We start from the raw sequence: 15200 nt of genomic DNA on the forward strand, positions 1-15200 counted from the left end.
CACCCAGGAGATGACAATGGCTAGCAGTCATACTGCACTGTCTGCTGCCAGCAAGATGTATAAAGATAGATGAAGTGGATCAAAACAAGAAGTAGACCAGATTTGTTTTGTATTCATTTTCTCCTCCCTTCCTCCCTCCCTCCATGAAGTCAATGGCCTACTAAACCCAGGGTTTTGAGTTCTATCCTTCAGGGGGCCATTCTGTTTCTCCTTGATGCAAAGCCACCCCCTTTGTTGATTTTAATTCCCTGTAAGCCAACCCTGTAAGCCATGTTGTCAGTCACCCCTCCCTCCATCAGAGCAACGGCAGACAATCATTTCGCCCCTTTTTTCAGCGCAGATGCCATAGCACTGGGAACATGGACCAGCCCAGATCACCGTGGCAATTATGAGCACTATAAACACTGCGCGCATTATCCAATAGGATATGCAGAACCATAACCTGCAAGAAAAGCAAAACCAGGCGAGGAGGAGGCGACTGCGGCACGGTGACGAGAGAGATGAGGACATGGACATTGACTTCTCACAAAGTACGGGCCCCTGCAATATGCACATCCTGGTGTCAATTGGGTAGGTTCATGGCGTGGAACGCCGATTCTGGGCCCGGGAAACAAGCACAGAGTCGTGGGACCACATAGTGTTGCAGGTCTGGGACAATTCCCAGTGGCTGCAAAACTTTCGCATGCGTAAGGGCACTTTCATGGAACTTTGTGACTTGCTTTCCCCTGCCCTGAAGCGCAAGAATATCAAGATGAGAGCAGCCCTCACAGTTCACAAGCGAGTGGCAATAGCCCTCTGGATGCTTGCAACACCAGACAGCTACCGGTCAGTCTGGAATCAATTTGGAGTGGGCAAATCTACTGTTGGGGCTGCTGTGATGCAAGTAGCCAGTGCTATCACTGAGCTGCTGCTATCAAGGGTAGTGACTCTGGGAAATGTGCAGGTCATAGTGGATGGTTTTGCTGCAATGGCATTCCCTAATTGTGGTGGGGCGGTAGATGGAACCCATATCCCTATTTTGGGACCAGAGCACCAAGGCAGCAAGTACCTAAACCGAAAGGGGTACTTTTCAATGGTGCTGCAAGCACTGGTGGATCACAAGGGACATTTCACCAACATCAACATGGGATGGCTGGGAAAGGTACATGGCGCTCGCATCTTCAGGAACTCTGGTCTGTTTCAACTGCTGCAGGAAGGGACTTACTTCCCAGACCAGAAAATAACCGTTAGGGATGTTGAAATGCCTATAGTTATCCTTGGGGACCCAGCCTACCCCTTAATGCCATGGCTCATGAAGCCATACACAGGCATCTTGGACAGTAGTCAGGACCTGTTCAACTATAGGCTGAGCAAGTGCAGAATGGTGGTAGAATGTGCATTTGGGCATATAAAAGCGCGCTGGCGCAGTTTACTGACTCGGTTAGACCTCAGCAAAACCAATATTCCCATTGTTATTACTTCTTGCTGTGCGCTCCACAATATCTGTGAGAGTAAGGGGGAGACGTTTATGGTGGGGTGGGAGGTTAAGGCAAATCGCCTGGCCGCTGATTACACGCAGCCAGACACCAGGACGGTTAGAAGAGTATAGGAGGGTGCGGTGCGCATCAGAGAAGCTTTGAGAACCAGTTTCAGGAATGGCCAGGCTATGGTGTGAAAGTTCTGTTTGTTTCACCTTGATGGAACCCCCCCTCCCCACCCCCCCGGTTTCACTTTACTTTCCTGTAAGCTAAGCACCCTCCCCTCCCCACCCCACTGCGATCACCGCTTTCAGAGGCAATAAAGTCATTGTTGCTTCACATTCATGCATTGTTTATTTATTCATCACACAAATAGGGGGATAACTGCCAAGGTAGCCCGGGAGGGGTGGTGGAGGAGGGAAGCAAGTGGTGGGGTGGTGGAGGAGGGAAGGTAGGGTGGGGGGAGGGATAGCTCAGTGGTTTGAGCACTGGCCTGCTAAACCCAGGGTTGTGAGTTCAATCTTTGAGGGGGCCATTTAGGAATCTGGGGCAAAAATTGGGGATTGGTCCTGCTTTGAGCAGGGGGTTGGACTAGATGACCTCCTGAGGTCCCTTCCAACCCTGATATTCTATGAATCTATGACAAGGCCACACAGCACTTTAAAACTTATTGAATGCCAGCCTTCTGTTGCTTGGGCAGTCCTCTGGGGTGGAGTGGCTGGGTGGCCAGAGGCCCCCTCACTGTGTTCTTGAGCGTCTGGGTGATGAGGCTAAGGAACTTGGGGAGGAGGGCGGATGGTTACACAGGGGCTGTAGTGGCGTTCTGTGCTCCTACTGCCTTTCCTGCAGCTCAACCATACGCTGGAGCATATGAGTTTTATCCTCTGGCAGCCTGAGCATGACTCCTGCCTTCTTTCAGCAAACTGACACCACCTACCATCTTCAGCCCGCCACCTCTCCTTGCGGTCATATTGTGTTTTCCTGCACTCTGAGATTCTCTACCTCCATATTTTGCTGTGCTCTGTCAGTGTGGGAGTACAGCATGAAATACAGAGAGACAGGGCTAAATGCTCAGCTGGTGAAAACTGGTGTCACTCCTGAGGCACGGCCTCTGCCCTTCAGATGTTAAACTGATACTACTCAAATAAATAAAGGCTTTTACATATAGTTTTAGCTTCCCTGAGTGGATGGGAAGAAAAGAGGAAAAATGGTATGGAGAGAAAGAATATGCCCCTCTTTTGTTAGGCGCTCAGTTGAGGTTTGAGGAGAGGGCACTAAAAATATAACAGTACAAATAACAGGTTCTCTCTAGTCTGTAGTGTCTTCAACCCAAGCCATACAAGGCTTATCATTTCTCTTGCAATCCCCTCTAAAGATGTATCTTTTCTGGTCAGTCCCTGTCTTCTACTGTGACATAAATTGAGAGCACTTTAAAAAAAATGACTGAAATTCGGTGTTGTTTCTTTTAAAATGCATTTTCAGTATCTTCCCATTCCACATGGACTGAATGGAATTGATTTCACTCGCTGCCACTGTACTATCATCCCATTCTTCCTTCATATCAAGGAGAAAGTTAATTTTCACTCTGGCAGGCAGCCTATTAAATTGAAAAAGCAGCTGACATAAGGATAAACATCCTAAACCTCGGACATCAGCAAGGACAACAAGAAGGTCAGATAAGTTTGATAGGAATGTGATTGACTTCTTTACTCTTTTGATGAGAGAGAAGTTTCCTCCTTAAGCATAGTCTAGACACATACTTCACAATAGGTGACAGTTCCTAGTACATAAGGAGGAAAGATCTGAATGGGGTTAAACTGTTTCAAATATTACAGGGAAGATCTAGGGGGAATTGCATTTAAATGGAAGACTAAATACAGTAGATGAGACAGAGTAATATAGACCCTTGGCAGTACAAAGGGATAAGTAGACATTTAAACAGGAAGCATAAATGCCCTGTTTTCAAAAGGGTAACATGTGCAAACCTTTTGCACTTGAAAATTCATGTGCATTGTGGTTGGCATACCAAGGTCATGCTCAGTGCTAGCTCTGTCATGCAGACTTGTGTGTAAAATTAATTCTCCAATTGTGGATCTCCAGAGTGCTGACTTCCTAGAAAGATGATGTCATGTCAAAATATTTTTCTTCCAACAGGTCGCTGATTATTATTTCTGATTCTGGTCCAAGCCAAGATCAGTGCTCCACTGTGCTAGGTGCTGCACATACACCTGGAGACAGTTCATGCCCCAAGAGATGACCATCGAAACAGACAAGACAAACAAATGCAAAAAAAGGAAGTAGTGTTATCCCCCTTTTAGAGAGGGGGAACAGAGGCATGGAAATTAAATAACTTACCCAGAGTCATGCGGAAAGGCTGTGGCAGAGTCAGAAATCAAACCCAGGTTTCTTTGAGTCTACGTCCAGTACCTTAATCACAATACCAAACTTAATTGCTTACGTATAATTTTCCTAAGATTTCAGGTATGTGAACAGTAGTGGAATTCATTGTGCCTGGGTGTGAAGATATTTGCACATGCATCCGATAACCTGGGTTTTCTTCTGTGGTCTGTAGCTTAATTTCTCACTGTCAGCAAGAACATTTTATTATGGCCCTGCTTCATTGTAAATGTGCCCTTGATAAAGGTTCCAGAGATGGTGTGTGCCCAGGAGCTGCTTGTTTCCTCACTTTGATTCAACTGATCAGCCCTGGTATAAATGCAGTATTTGGAAGTCAGCTCGGCCCTTATGTATGAAGGCTATTTCTGTGGTTTCAGAAGTATAGCTCCATCCTCTTAAAGGACAAAGAAAGAAGCATGGAGGAGGGTTTATGGAGCAGTTTAATAAATATTTAACTCAGTGATGCATTATAAGTTTAGGAAAACTAATGTAAAGAATGTTGTGTGACAACAACCCCCTAGAAAATACTTAAGCTTACAAATTAAACCACTCCTTATCACCTTCCTCATAGGAAGATGAACCAACTTGAATTTTACTGTAGCATGGCTTCGTGTAGGCATACTTGTAGGTGGACTGCAGAAGTGTTTGCTGAAATGCAAAGTGCCTGCTGTGCGTGTTTCTTATAGTGTGTCTAACTATCCCAGGTACCGTTTTATAGGAAGACATTTTAACAGTTCCTGTGCAAGTTCCAAAGGCTTGATTTTTAGCGTGGCTCTCCCACTGTCACTGGACGGTGCTTGGGGGCTTGTGAAAATGTACTGTTGTCATGGGTTAGTTATGTTTATGATCTAGGACTTCTATATGGCTATTACAGCTGGCCAATTATTTTCATCCAAACTTTGCAATGAAAAAAGGCTTTTGACTGAACCAAATTTTTGTGAGAATTTTTCATTTAAGTATACCATTGACTTTTTTTTTTTTAATTTTTGTTGTTAACTCAAATTTTAATTAACATGGAATTTTTTTTCTGTGGAAAATCCAATTTCAACCTGCTGTGATGGTAGTTAACTTTTAAAATTCTTTTTCTGTTTTAAAATGTTTACTTCAGCATTATTGAACTAGATCACTGTTCATGCAGTTTGAGGATGAGAGAAGCAATATAAATGGAGGAAGAGGATGGCAAAAACACTATTTGTGTTTCCGTACAGTTGTATATTGTTGTTTTTAGTCCTACAGCCGCTTTTGTGCCACTCTGGTGACATAACGAGGCCATAACGCCAGTGTTTGGGGATTCCCTGGGGGACACAGAGCCACTGTACTGGCGCTTAACTGTTCCTGAGTCGCTGGGGTAGATGGGAAGGAGGGGGCACGGTTGGAGTGTTGCTGTGTTCTATTCTTGGCTGCCACACTGGCCCGGGGGTGGGGGTAGTTGAAAATTGAGTGTAAGTTAAAGGAGCCCTACGACTATTTGAACTTACACTGGGTGCCTCGCGATCCTTTGTTCTGCACAGACTAGGGGAGGCATAAAGGTACCTGAAGCACCCATAAAACCTCAGTTTCTGCACTGAGTAGAGCTCTGGTAGAACTGAGCATTGGGCCAGAGAGCATTGGGGTTTGGCACTAAGGAGAGCTGCAGTAAGGAGTCAGACCCTGACCAATTCTTGCCCCAACATATTACAACTCAGAGGGGAAGTGAGGGAACTCTGGCGAAGCCCAGAAGTGGAACAGCCTGGGCTATGTTGTCCTGATTTGTCTTCAAATGTGGAACTCTTTGATTTGAACTGTTTATTGACTTCCAAATCTTTTTCCAGCGATTACAATTCAAGTTTAAGGTGCATTGTTACTTGTGGACAGTTTATTTCGTGGATAAAATATACATCTGCATTGTTGGAAAATTCTTGGCCTCAGACAATTCAGCTATACATTGGTGATGGTGAGGTCCAAAATGTGATGAGATGCTATATATGTCTATCACTTCTTCACAACTGACTGACTGTTGTCAGTCTGGAAGATATTTAAGAAAGGGTAGATTGACTTTCATGACTTTATTCTTCATCCTTCAAGCATGGGGCCAGACTCAACAGTCGTGCAATTTCATTGTCTTTAATGGCATTATACCAAGTATGAATCTGGTCCACATGTGAAACGCATGTGATGAGAACAGTGGTTTTCAGTTTTTTTCTGAACATCCTTCAGGCAGAGACCTCATAGGGACAGAGCTCACTAACTATTACTGACTTCATACTGACAGTATCTCAATTATTTTGATCTCCAGAAATCCCTGGCATTGGGCTTGTTACTTACCTGAGGTTTGCTGTTCCGCAAAGTGGAAAAAACTTTTTTTGCTTCACTGAGTGCTTTTCCATTAAACACCTGACCCACTTTTGTCCAAAGTTGATGCTGCTGTGCTTAAAATTGCTTCAAATTCAGTCCTCTGCATGCAAAGGATTTTACCAGTAGTCCAAATTGTCCCTTTTTTGCTTTTTGTCCTGTCCTTTGAATTGTTACTATTCTTGATTAATTTGAATTTCTTCTGCTGTATCATGTGGTGAGGTAGGAAAAAAATGAACTGAACATACATCTTGGCAAAAACAGACTGTTTTTTTGACCTAATTGTAAATATTTTCAAAAGCCCTCCCACCCCACACCTCCCACCCCCACCCAGTTCATGCTTCTATTAGTTTTAAGTAGTGAAAACAGACAGAAATTATGCAACATACAAATCTAAAGAAAGAGGGAAGGGGAATAAATATTCCAAGAGGCTATGATGCATATTATTCTTCATTTGTTCACATAGCTCACGGAAGTGATGCTTTACAGAATATACTTTCTAATGCAGTGAATCCTGCTCATTCGTAAGACTGTGTGAGCTCAACGGCGTGGAACCTGTCGACCAGAAAGGTAACTGTGACCATTAGTAATTAGTTGTGTTCTAATTTTGTTACTAGAAAATTTCAAGAACAATTTCCAATGAAAGTGTCATTAAAAATTCCATTGTTGAAATTGACAATATTTGCAAAAAAATTGTCCATTTTAGAATTTTTCCACCCAATTCTTCACTATCTTTCTAGTATTTCTTACCCTCTCCATCTTTTTTGCATGAAACAATCAAGTGTTAGATTCCCACGTGGCCAAATGTTCTTTGTTTTGATAGTGTGGTTGCTATTTTGGGGTTTCACAGTTTATGTGGGACCAGGAGCAGGCCTAAGAGAGCAGTCAACTGGTTTGATGCAATGTTACAAAAGTTTCCTAGGATAAAGGTGCAGATCCCAAAGTAGGGTGGTCTTGTCTCAGCCACAGGACTGGAACTCAGGAGACCTGGGTTCTGTTCCCAGTTCTGCTCCAGGCTTCCTCTCTGAGCTTGGGCAAGTCATTTAACTCTATGCATTAGTTCCCCCACCTTAAAGCAAATGCAGCCCCTTACAGGGCTGTTGGGAAGTTACGCTAATTAAAAGTGATTTCAGATGGAAGATGCTGTACATTGCAATTTGAATATCATTATTACCAAAATTAATTAGATCTGGGTTAGTTTACAAGTCTTTTGTGTGGGGATCTTGCTTTGTTTAACCATGTTGAATCGGTAGCCCTAGCATGTTCTCTCTCCCTGCCCCATCTTGAGATTTCTCTTACTAAATCCCAGCACCAGATGTCTACCTTCTTCTAGTTCCTCCCCTGATTCTCTCACACACACCCCATGCCCTCCCCAAGGGGAACTGACAATGCTTCCTAAGGGGTGGGAGGAAATATCCATGCACTCGGGAATGCTAGCTCAGGAGAGGGGAAGGTGAGAGCAATGGTGAATACAGGAAATAGCAGTCCCACTTGGCAACCTCTAGGGCTGAAGTGTGTCTTGAATCCATTTTCTTCTGTCCCATTTGCCCAGAACAGACTGACCTGTAATACAGTGCAGAAACCAATCGCTGTTGGCAAGTATGCAGTCTTGTATGAATACATTATTTGGTGGGGAATCAGCTGTTTGTCCTTGAGAGCTGATACTTCTGCCCATCGTCCAACGGTTTCAGAAGCACTCCCTGCAGTTGTTTGCACTTTTGCTTTTTAATTTCAAAAGCTTCATTTTGGGCTCAGCTGTTTAAAACTCCCAACTGAGCTTTTTAAGTGCAGAATGAAAAGGTTGAAAGCTGCTGCCACTAGCGCTGAGCGCTGCCAGCAGCCCCAGAAATAATGTACTTATGGGGAAAAAAGAGAGGAAACAAATGAGAGAGGAGAGGAGTTCATAGCCAGTACTCGTTCAGTGTCAGACAACACAAGGTTTGCATGCAAAAATTTAAAAAGAACATGTGGCTTTCTGCACTGAGCCACATACTTTAAACAATTAATACACTTTGTCCTCTTTGCTCTTTATCCCTCCGGGTCTGATTTTGCCAGTCATGTTGAGTAGGGATTGAGACTACTCATTGTTAGTAAGAGTGGCAGACTGTTTCTTCATTTAGTAACGTATTCACAATGTGCCTGATCCAAAGCCTACGAAAGCCAGAGAGACCCTTTCCAATGACTTCAGCAGGCTTGGTATCAGGTCCACTGTGCTAACAATACTGCCTTTTTCTCCCCCCATTCCCTCTTCACAGTTATCATACTTATTTTGCAAACTACAACTGAATCCTTACAAACGTGAGGAAGGATTGTCCTATAGTTAGGGCATCGGGTTGGAATTCAGAAACCCTGGGTCCAATTTGTTGCTCTGTCACTGACTTTCTGGGTGACCTTGGTCAAGTCACTTAGTCTCTCTGTACCTCAGTCCCCATCTGTAAAATGGTGACACTGCCGTTTCCCTGCCTAACAGGGGTGTTGGGAAGATAAATTCACTGAAGATTGTGAGGAATTCAGATGCCTTGGTGTTGGGGAGCCATTTAAGTACCTAGAAAGAACTTTGAAGTAGATGAGTATTCTTCCCATTTGGTGGTAGAATAAATTGAAGCAGAGATGAAAGACCAGTTCACTTCTACTGTTTTAGTGGGGATGATGTTTCACTCTTGGGAGCCATGTTGAGCCTTGTCATTTTAAGGTCTGCACATGCACTCTGTGATTTGAAAAATAAAACACAATTTTAATGTATTTATTTATTTCATTAAGAAAAAAAATCAAAATGTAATGGTAAAGAGAAAATGTGTTTTCTAGAATACGAACAGTGGTCACTCTTAAATTTTTCAGCTATATAATGGCATGTCAGTATTCCCTGAGCCATGTCTAAATGTAATGGAAAATCTTCAGTTTCACAGCTAACTTTAATTTGACTTTTTTGTTTGAATATGGACAGGATGTACATTTTTCAAAAGTTCTTAAGTGCCATTTTCCGAAGTGGCTTAAGCATTGAGCACTGAGCATATTTCTCATTGAAAGTCAATGGAACTTATGTGCCAAAATCATCTAGAGGCTTTTGGAAAAGTTATCCAGGGAAATATTGTTTCTGTGAAAATATCATCCTGAATTCCTTGGGTGCCTGTCAGCATAAGGGCCAAATGCCTTGCTCACTATCTTGTTGTTGGTTAAGCAGCAGAGAGCTGATCCAAAGGGACTTCGCTCCTGCCTATGCTCTATGGAGGAAGGACTGGCATGTGGAAAGGAGGATGTTGAGGCTGATGCCACTGGATTTGCCTGCAGTGGGCCAAATCCCATTTTGAAGAGGAGCAGTGAACTATCTCAGCTGATCCTTCACATCACCTTCCATTGCCAGCCAGAGACCAGTTTCCTGGGTTTTATGTGCCTGCAGCATGGGTGCCATCACTGCAGGGAAGATTTGGGCATCTCCCTAACTCTGTACTCTCCAGTCATTGCCCCTCTGAATGAATTGCAGGTTTAACGCTTTCTCATTCCCTCTGCCTCCCATTTTGTTTTAATGGGTTGCACGTTCGCCATTGAAACAAATGTTAGTACTGAGGATTCCTTCTCTGAGCCCTGCTATGCTTCAGGCTATTTTCCTTCAAGGAAAGCCCTCTGATTTGTGCTTTTCTTGGATTCTCAGGGTTGGCCGATAGCTAAATCATAGTCCCTATAGTACCTCAATGGACTTAAATTGCATGCTCATGGCACCCTCTCTAACTTGGTTTCAGTTCAGGTGGGGGTGCTTTTACCCAACACTGCATATAGGCTATATTAAGGTGTGTGTTGAAACCATACACAAAAGGACTTAGAGTTGCCTAAAAACTAACACAGTATTGTAGGTATCAGCAAATGCTTAACCAGCCCTCAGCTAGAAAACCATGGATTTACCACAGGTCATAGAAGGAAACACAAATGCAGCAAAAACCAATTACTGTGGAAAATCAAACATCCTAGTGAGAGATGAAGGAAGTCGTACATGAATGCCTGACAAGAAATCTATTGAACATATTAAATTATACACATCTCCCAGAATAGCTAGAGCTTTAAAAGAAACTCAGGGCAGCAGCGCTCAATCAAGAGCAAAACCATAACGCTGCTGCATATCAGACTTGGGACAACTTGCACACAAAGACTACTCTTTGAAAGCAAGAAAACATCTTTGAACCCTGCAGCGCGCCATTAGCCAGACACACACACACACAAATTATAAAGGAATTGCAGAGTAAAGTGAACTATGACAAGAGACTCCCCTCGTAAAACAGGACACTGAATATGCAAGTGGAGTAAAATAAAACAGCCACTAATCAAAAGCTATCCCCTACCTAAACTCCAAGAAGAGCCATTTGCTGTCCACAAAATAAATTAGTTTTGAATTGACGCATGAAAAAAATATTAGTAATTATCCAAGGAGCCAAGAAAATATGAACTTGAGTTTCTGCTCTCTGGTCTATTGAGAGAGGTTAATGAATATTGTACTACAATGCTCAAATACTTTTTGAGGGGGAGAGTAATCAAGAGGTTAGAGTAAGGGAATGGAGATCAAATGAAATGGATTACATTCTTTGCTCGGTCCCTAACCTGCTGTATGACTTGTGCTACATTTTTTCCTATCCATAAAATGAGTTAGATAATAATTAACCAGCTCACAGAGCTTGTGATATTTAAGGGTTTAAGTGCTTTGAGACCCTTAGAGGATACAGACTATAGAAGTACAAAGTATTATAACTTATAGCCATGTGTGTATAGCATCGCCCTTTGCATGGTGGAAATTCTTATCCAAAATCCAGAACAATTCTGCCCTATGTTACTAGGGTATTGATACCACTGAAGTCAGTAGAGCCCTGCAACCAAGGGCAGAATCATTCTGTAATGGCAGAAACCAGGAAAGTTTGAGGGCAGTTCTGTTCAGCATCTGGACATTGTTTGCATTTTCTAAGATTTTCTTTTGTCTCCTGTCATCTAATCTTATTTTCCAAATTTCTTCTACCCCTGCTCCAGATGCGTGGCTGGATTGTGGGCATCAGTCTACAGTCTTGTGACAGGGTAGCTATGGAGACACTCCACCACAATAGCAGCTCCAAGAGGCATTATGGCTGAGGTTCAGGATTATGGGAAGCATAGGCCAGAGCAGCTCCTGCAGCTCCCTTTGAACAGGTACAGCAAGCTCCAGGCTGGCCTAGCTATAATAGAGCACTGCTCTTGGTATGAATCTTAACAGGTGCTCAGTGACCCAGCAACTACTACTGTGACATGCCCCTGCAAAGGGATTGGGGGGAAAAGCTGCTTAATCCCTCTCACCCACCCATAAGAGGCTAGTCACAACTATGTTGCCCTTGGTTGGTGTATCTGTGGGGACTAAACGTGCAAACTCTGCATCTAAAAGCATGAGAGGCTGAACAGCTTGAACTAAGTGACCAGAGCTGTTAATGTGGAGAGAATAGCAGATTCTTAAACCTCTTAATCTTAAAACCTTAGTCCGGCCACTACATGGGGAGAAAACCACAGCGGTAGATCATATGTTACAATAGCATATATGTCGGGGTGGTCTGGTCCCAATACAATAATGAGATATAGGGCAGCCTGGGTGGTCCCTTATGTGCACTGACCCTGTGTTACTCATGGATGCAGATGCAAAAATTAAAATTATGATGGCAGCCTCTGGAATGATTGTTTGTTTTTTAAAAACCACTATCAATTGGAATGAGTAAAAGGGAAAGGAAAACCCACAGCTTTTTGAAGTGCCAGAATGGTCCACGAATTTTTCTTTAAAAGTTTCAGAAATCAGAATAAACATGATACTAAACACAGTCTCAGCTGCCATAATCCACTGTGCTACTGACACGAGGCAACAAAAATGGAGATAAACTAGACACTAGCCCTCCAGCAAATCTCCCCCCCCCCACCTACTCCCCACACTCACTATTAAAAGGATCTGGCCTGTTCTGTAGTGGGATTGTTCTTGTTATGCATAGATACAGCAACTGGATATTATATTTTATCTATGGCTGACAGTGAGATTCTCAGATCCCTACTCAGCCTAAAAGCCTGTTTAACCTTTATTAAATATTATAATATTCCCATGAGGGAAGCACCTTCCTAACCCCATGCCCTTAGTTGTTGGCTTATGTCCTAAAGCAAAAGAGAGATGATGATCCTTTTATTTTAATCCTTTGTAGTGTACTTATGGATTTTTATATTATTCATCTCTCTCTTTTGAATCCTGCTAAACACTTGGCCCCCATGAGACCCTGTGGCAATGAGTTCCACAGGCTGGACACACCTTGTGTAAAACTGTATCCATTTTTCACTTTTAAAATTTCTCGCATTTTAATTTTAACAGATGTCCGCTTGTTTTATTATGATAAAGAGAAAATAGGCACTGGCAAGAGACTTCTATAACTGATCACCTATCATGTCTCTCATTCATGCCCTCTCTAATCTAAATAGCCCTATTGTTCAATCTCTCCATATATCATCTTTCCAGGCCTCTGATCATTTACACTGGCCTTGTTTGGACTTTTTCAATTTCCTTTGTGACCCTGGTAAAGTCAGTTAACCTCGTTGTGCATCATTTTATCTATCTGTAAAATGGGGGAGGATAATACATACCTCAAAGAAGTGTTTAGGGTTAATGAATTAATATTTGTAAATCACTTTTAATCATGTTTATTACAGTAGTGGCTAAGGGCCAGTCAAGAATGAGGCACCATGGTTCTAGGTGCTGTATGAACACAGGGTAGTTGATGTGCCCTACCCTGAAGAGCTTACAGTCTAAACATATTAGACAGACTCAGGATGCGGGAAGGGGTAGAACACACCAGCACTGTGACCAATGGGATGGCAGCAAACAAAGACTTTAAGGCCAGAAGAGACCACCATGATCATCTAGTCTCACCTCCTGCACACTACAGGGCACAGAACCTCACCCACCCACTCCTGTAATAGACCCCTAACCTCTGGCTGAGTTATTGAAGTCCTCAAACCATGATTTAAAAACTTCAAGTTACAGATAATCTACCATTTACATGGGTTTAAACCTGCAAGTGATTGGTGCCCCATGCTGCAGAGGAAGGAGAACCACCCCTCCTCCCTCCACAGGGTCTCTGCCAATCTGATCCAAGGGAAAATTCCTTTCTGACCCCAAATAGAAGGATCAGTTAGACTCTGAGCATGTGGGCAAGACCCACCAGGCAGACACCTGGGAAAGAATTCTCCGTAGTAACTCAGAGCCTTCCCCATCTAGTGTCCCATCCCCAGCCATTGGATATATTTGCTGCTAGCAATCACAGATTGTCTACATGCCATCATAGGCAGTCTCATCATACCATCCCCTCCATAACCGTATCAAGCTCAGTCTTGAAGCCAGTTAGGTTTTTTTCATGTTAGTTCCACGATTCTTTTTGGGGTGGGTTACTTAGGAGGGGATCAGCTAAATGGAAAGAAAAGGGAGAGGAAAGTTGGTGGGGGGGGTAGGGCAGAAGAGAAAAGGAGGGACAGGTGTGGAATGAAGCTGGAGGAAGAAGATGGTGGGTTAGGGTTGTCACAAAAAGCCAGTCAGCACAGGGCAGAGAAAGTCGTGTCAAAACTATAGCAAGTTCTCTGCCTTTCCAGAGGTCCCTGCTCTGGCTGTCTCTATCCCTGCCAGCTGGACTCTCTGGCTGGCTCCTCTCTGCAGTTTTTCCCCAATGATAAATGGAGGGAGGGGAAGACCCCACCTGGGTCCTAGTGCCTCCATAAAATGTGTGCAAGGTCTCCCCTACACAGGAGGGTGCTGAGGGAAGGGGTGGTCCTGACTGGTCCCTGTTTTACTCCCTCCCCAGTGCAGCAGTCCCTGTTATGGCTGAATCTGCTTCCACTGGATGGAGTCTTGAAAGCCTGTTACTGTATGGAAGGTTTTACAAATGTACAAATTATTTACTATTTTTTGAAGGTATAAATAACAAAACCCAGTGATAGGAGAGTGAATGCTAATTGTGTATGCAGATAAAATAGATTACAGCACCAGCATTTAATGCTAGATCTGCACCACATCAGCTGTAACAACACACTCCTACTTAAAGTGAAAAGAAATATAAGTATCACAATTAAATTCCCATGATTTAATTGGCAGAGTGTCTTCTTTCATTTGTTTTGCAATAACATCCTATGAGCCACCACCATTCAAATCCTATATCCAGCAGCTTTGTTGCCCGGTACAAGAGTGCTTCTGATGAAACTTTCTGCTCTGAAATTTATATTGAACTTTGTGTGAAAGAATGCTCACCAGCTGATTTGTCTCATCATCGCCATTTCTCGGGGTCATTAATCCTAAAAATGGCTGACACTAATGTCTAATGCAAAGACTGAAGCGCTATCTTTCACTCAGATTCAGTGCAGTGTGTATAACTTTGGAAACAGACAAATCTCTTGCCCGGGGGTTGAACAAAAAGTTTGGTGTTAAAAATCACATCTCCGTGGAAGAGAAATGTTGATAATGCAGGTTCCAGGTTTGTTTTTTTTATTTTTCCAGCTTGAAGATTGTCTCCTCCAGCAAATTGAAACATATAATGTTAACCCTTGCAGTGTTCACTTCACTTGCTCTGGGGCTATTTGACAGGCACAATAAGCAACAGCAAAGAATTCTGATCTTGGAGTATGATCAGTCTCCTCTTAGTTCCAACCCAGCAGACCTCTTTACTACTTCAGGCATCAAAATGGGCCCTCCATCCCTGCAGGAGGTACTCAGAAGTGAGCCTTTGAATATTCCCCTTTACACACTGATGTCAGTGGTGGCCCCTTCGTATACAGAGGATGTAACATTACTTTGGCCTGGGATGCATGCACATCCCACTGTGCCCATTCCAAGACTGGCTGTATAAGGGAATTGTTTTCCAGGTGACAGAAACCAGGTGGCCAAGTAGCAGGATAAGGTACAAGGACAAACCAGTAGTTGAGTTAGGAAGGGACTCCGGAGAAGAGGCCAAGCTGTAGATTATTTGCCACAGTTCCTAGGCAGAAGTCTTAAGG

At 43.3% G+C, this 15200-nt stretch overlaps 2 protein-coding genes across 7 annotated transcripts in view; one reads left to right on the forward strand and one right to left on the reverse strand.

Moving 5' to 3' along the window:
* Positions 1 to 15200, forward strand: part of KCNIP1 (potassium voltage-gated channel interacting protein 1) — an 803899-nt gene that overhangs the window by 561853 nt on the left and 226846 nt on the right. Inside the window, exon 2 of one of the 6 annotated variants that reach the window (XM_048862512.2) lies at positions 336 to 1734. The exons of 4 other annotated variants lie outside the window; for them this stretch is intronic. In XM_048862512.2, the coding sequence (XP_048718469.2) occupies positions 683 to 1588 (906 nt within the window). In that variant the 5' untranslated portion in view covers positions 336 to 682 and the 3' untranslated portion in view covers positions 1589 to 1734. Of the gene's footprint in view, positions 1 to 335; positions 1735 to 6651; positions 6756 to 15200 lie in introns of those variants that run through there. One more of the 6 variants, XM_048862518.2, reaches the window with a different exon arrangement.
* The window catches only part of LOC142068388 (uncharacterized), a 798233-nt gene that overhangs the window by 525517 nt on the left and 257516 nt on the right, over positions 1 to 15200 (reverse strand). The gene's annotated exons all lie outside the window — the stretch shown is intronic.

Source organism: Caretta caretta, chromosome 8 (genome assembly GCF_965140235.1).
Source record: "Caretta caretta isolate rCarCar2 chromosome 8, rCarCar1.hap1, whole genome shotgun sequence".
NCBI classification, from domain to species: Eukaryota; Metazoa; Chordata; order Testudines; family Cheloniidae; genus Caretta; species Caretta caretta.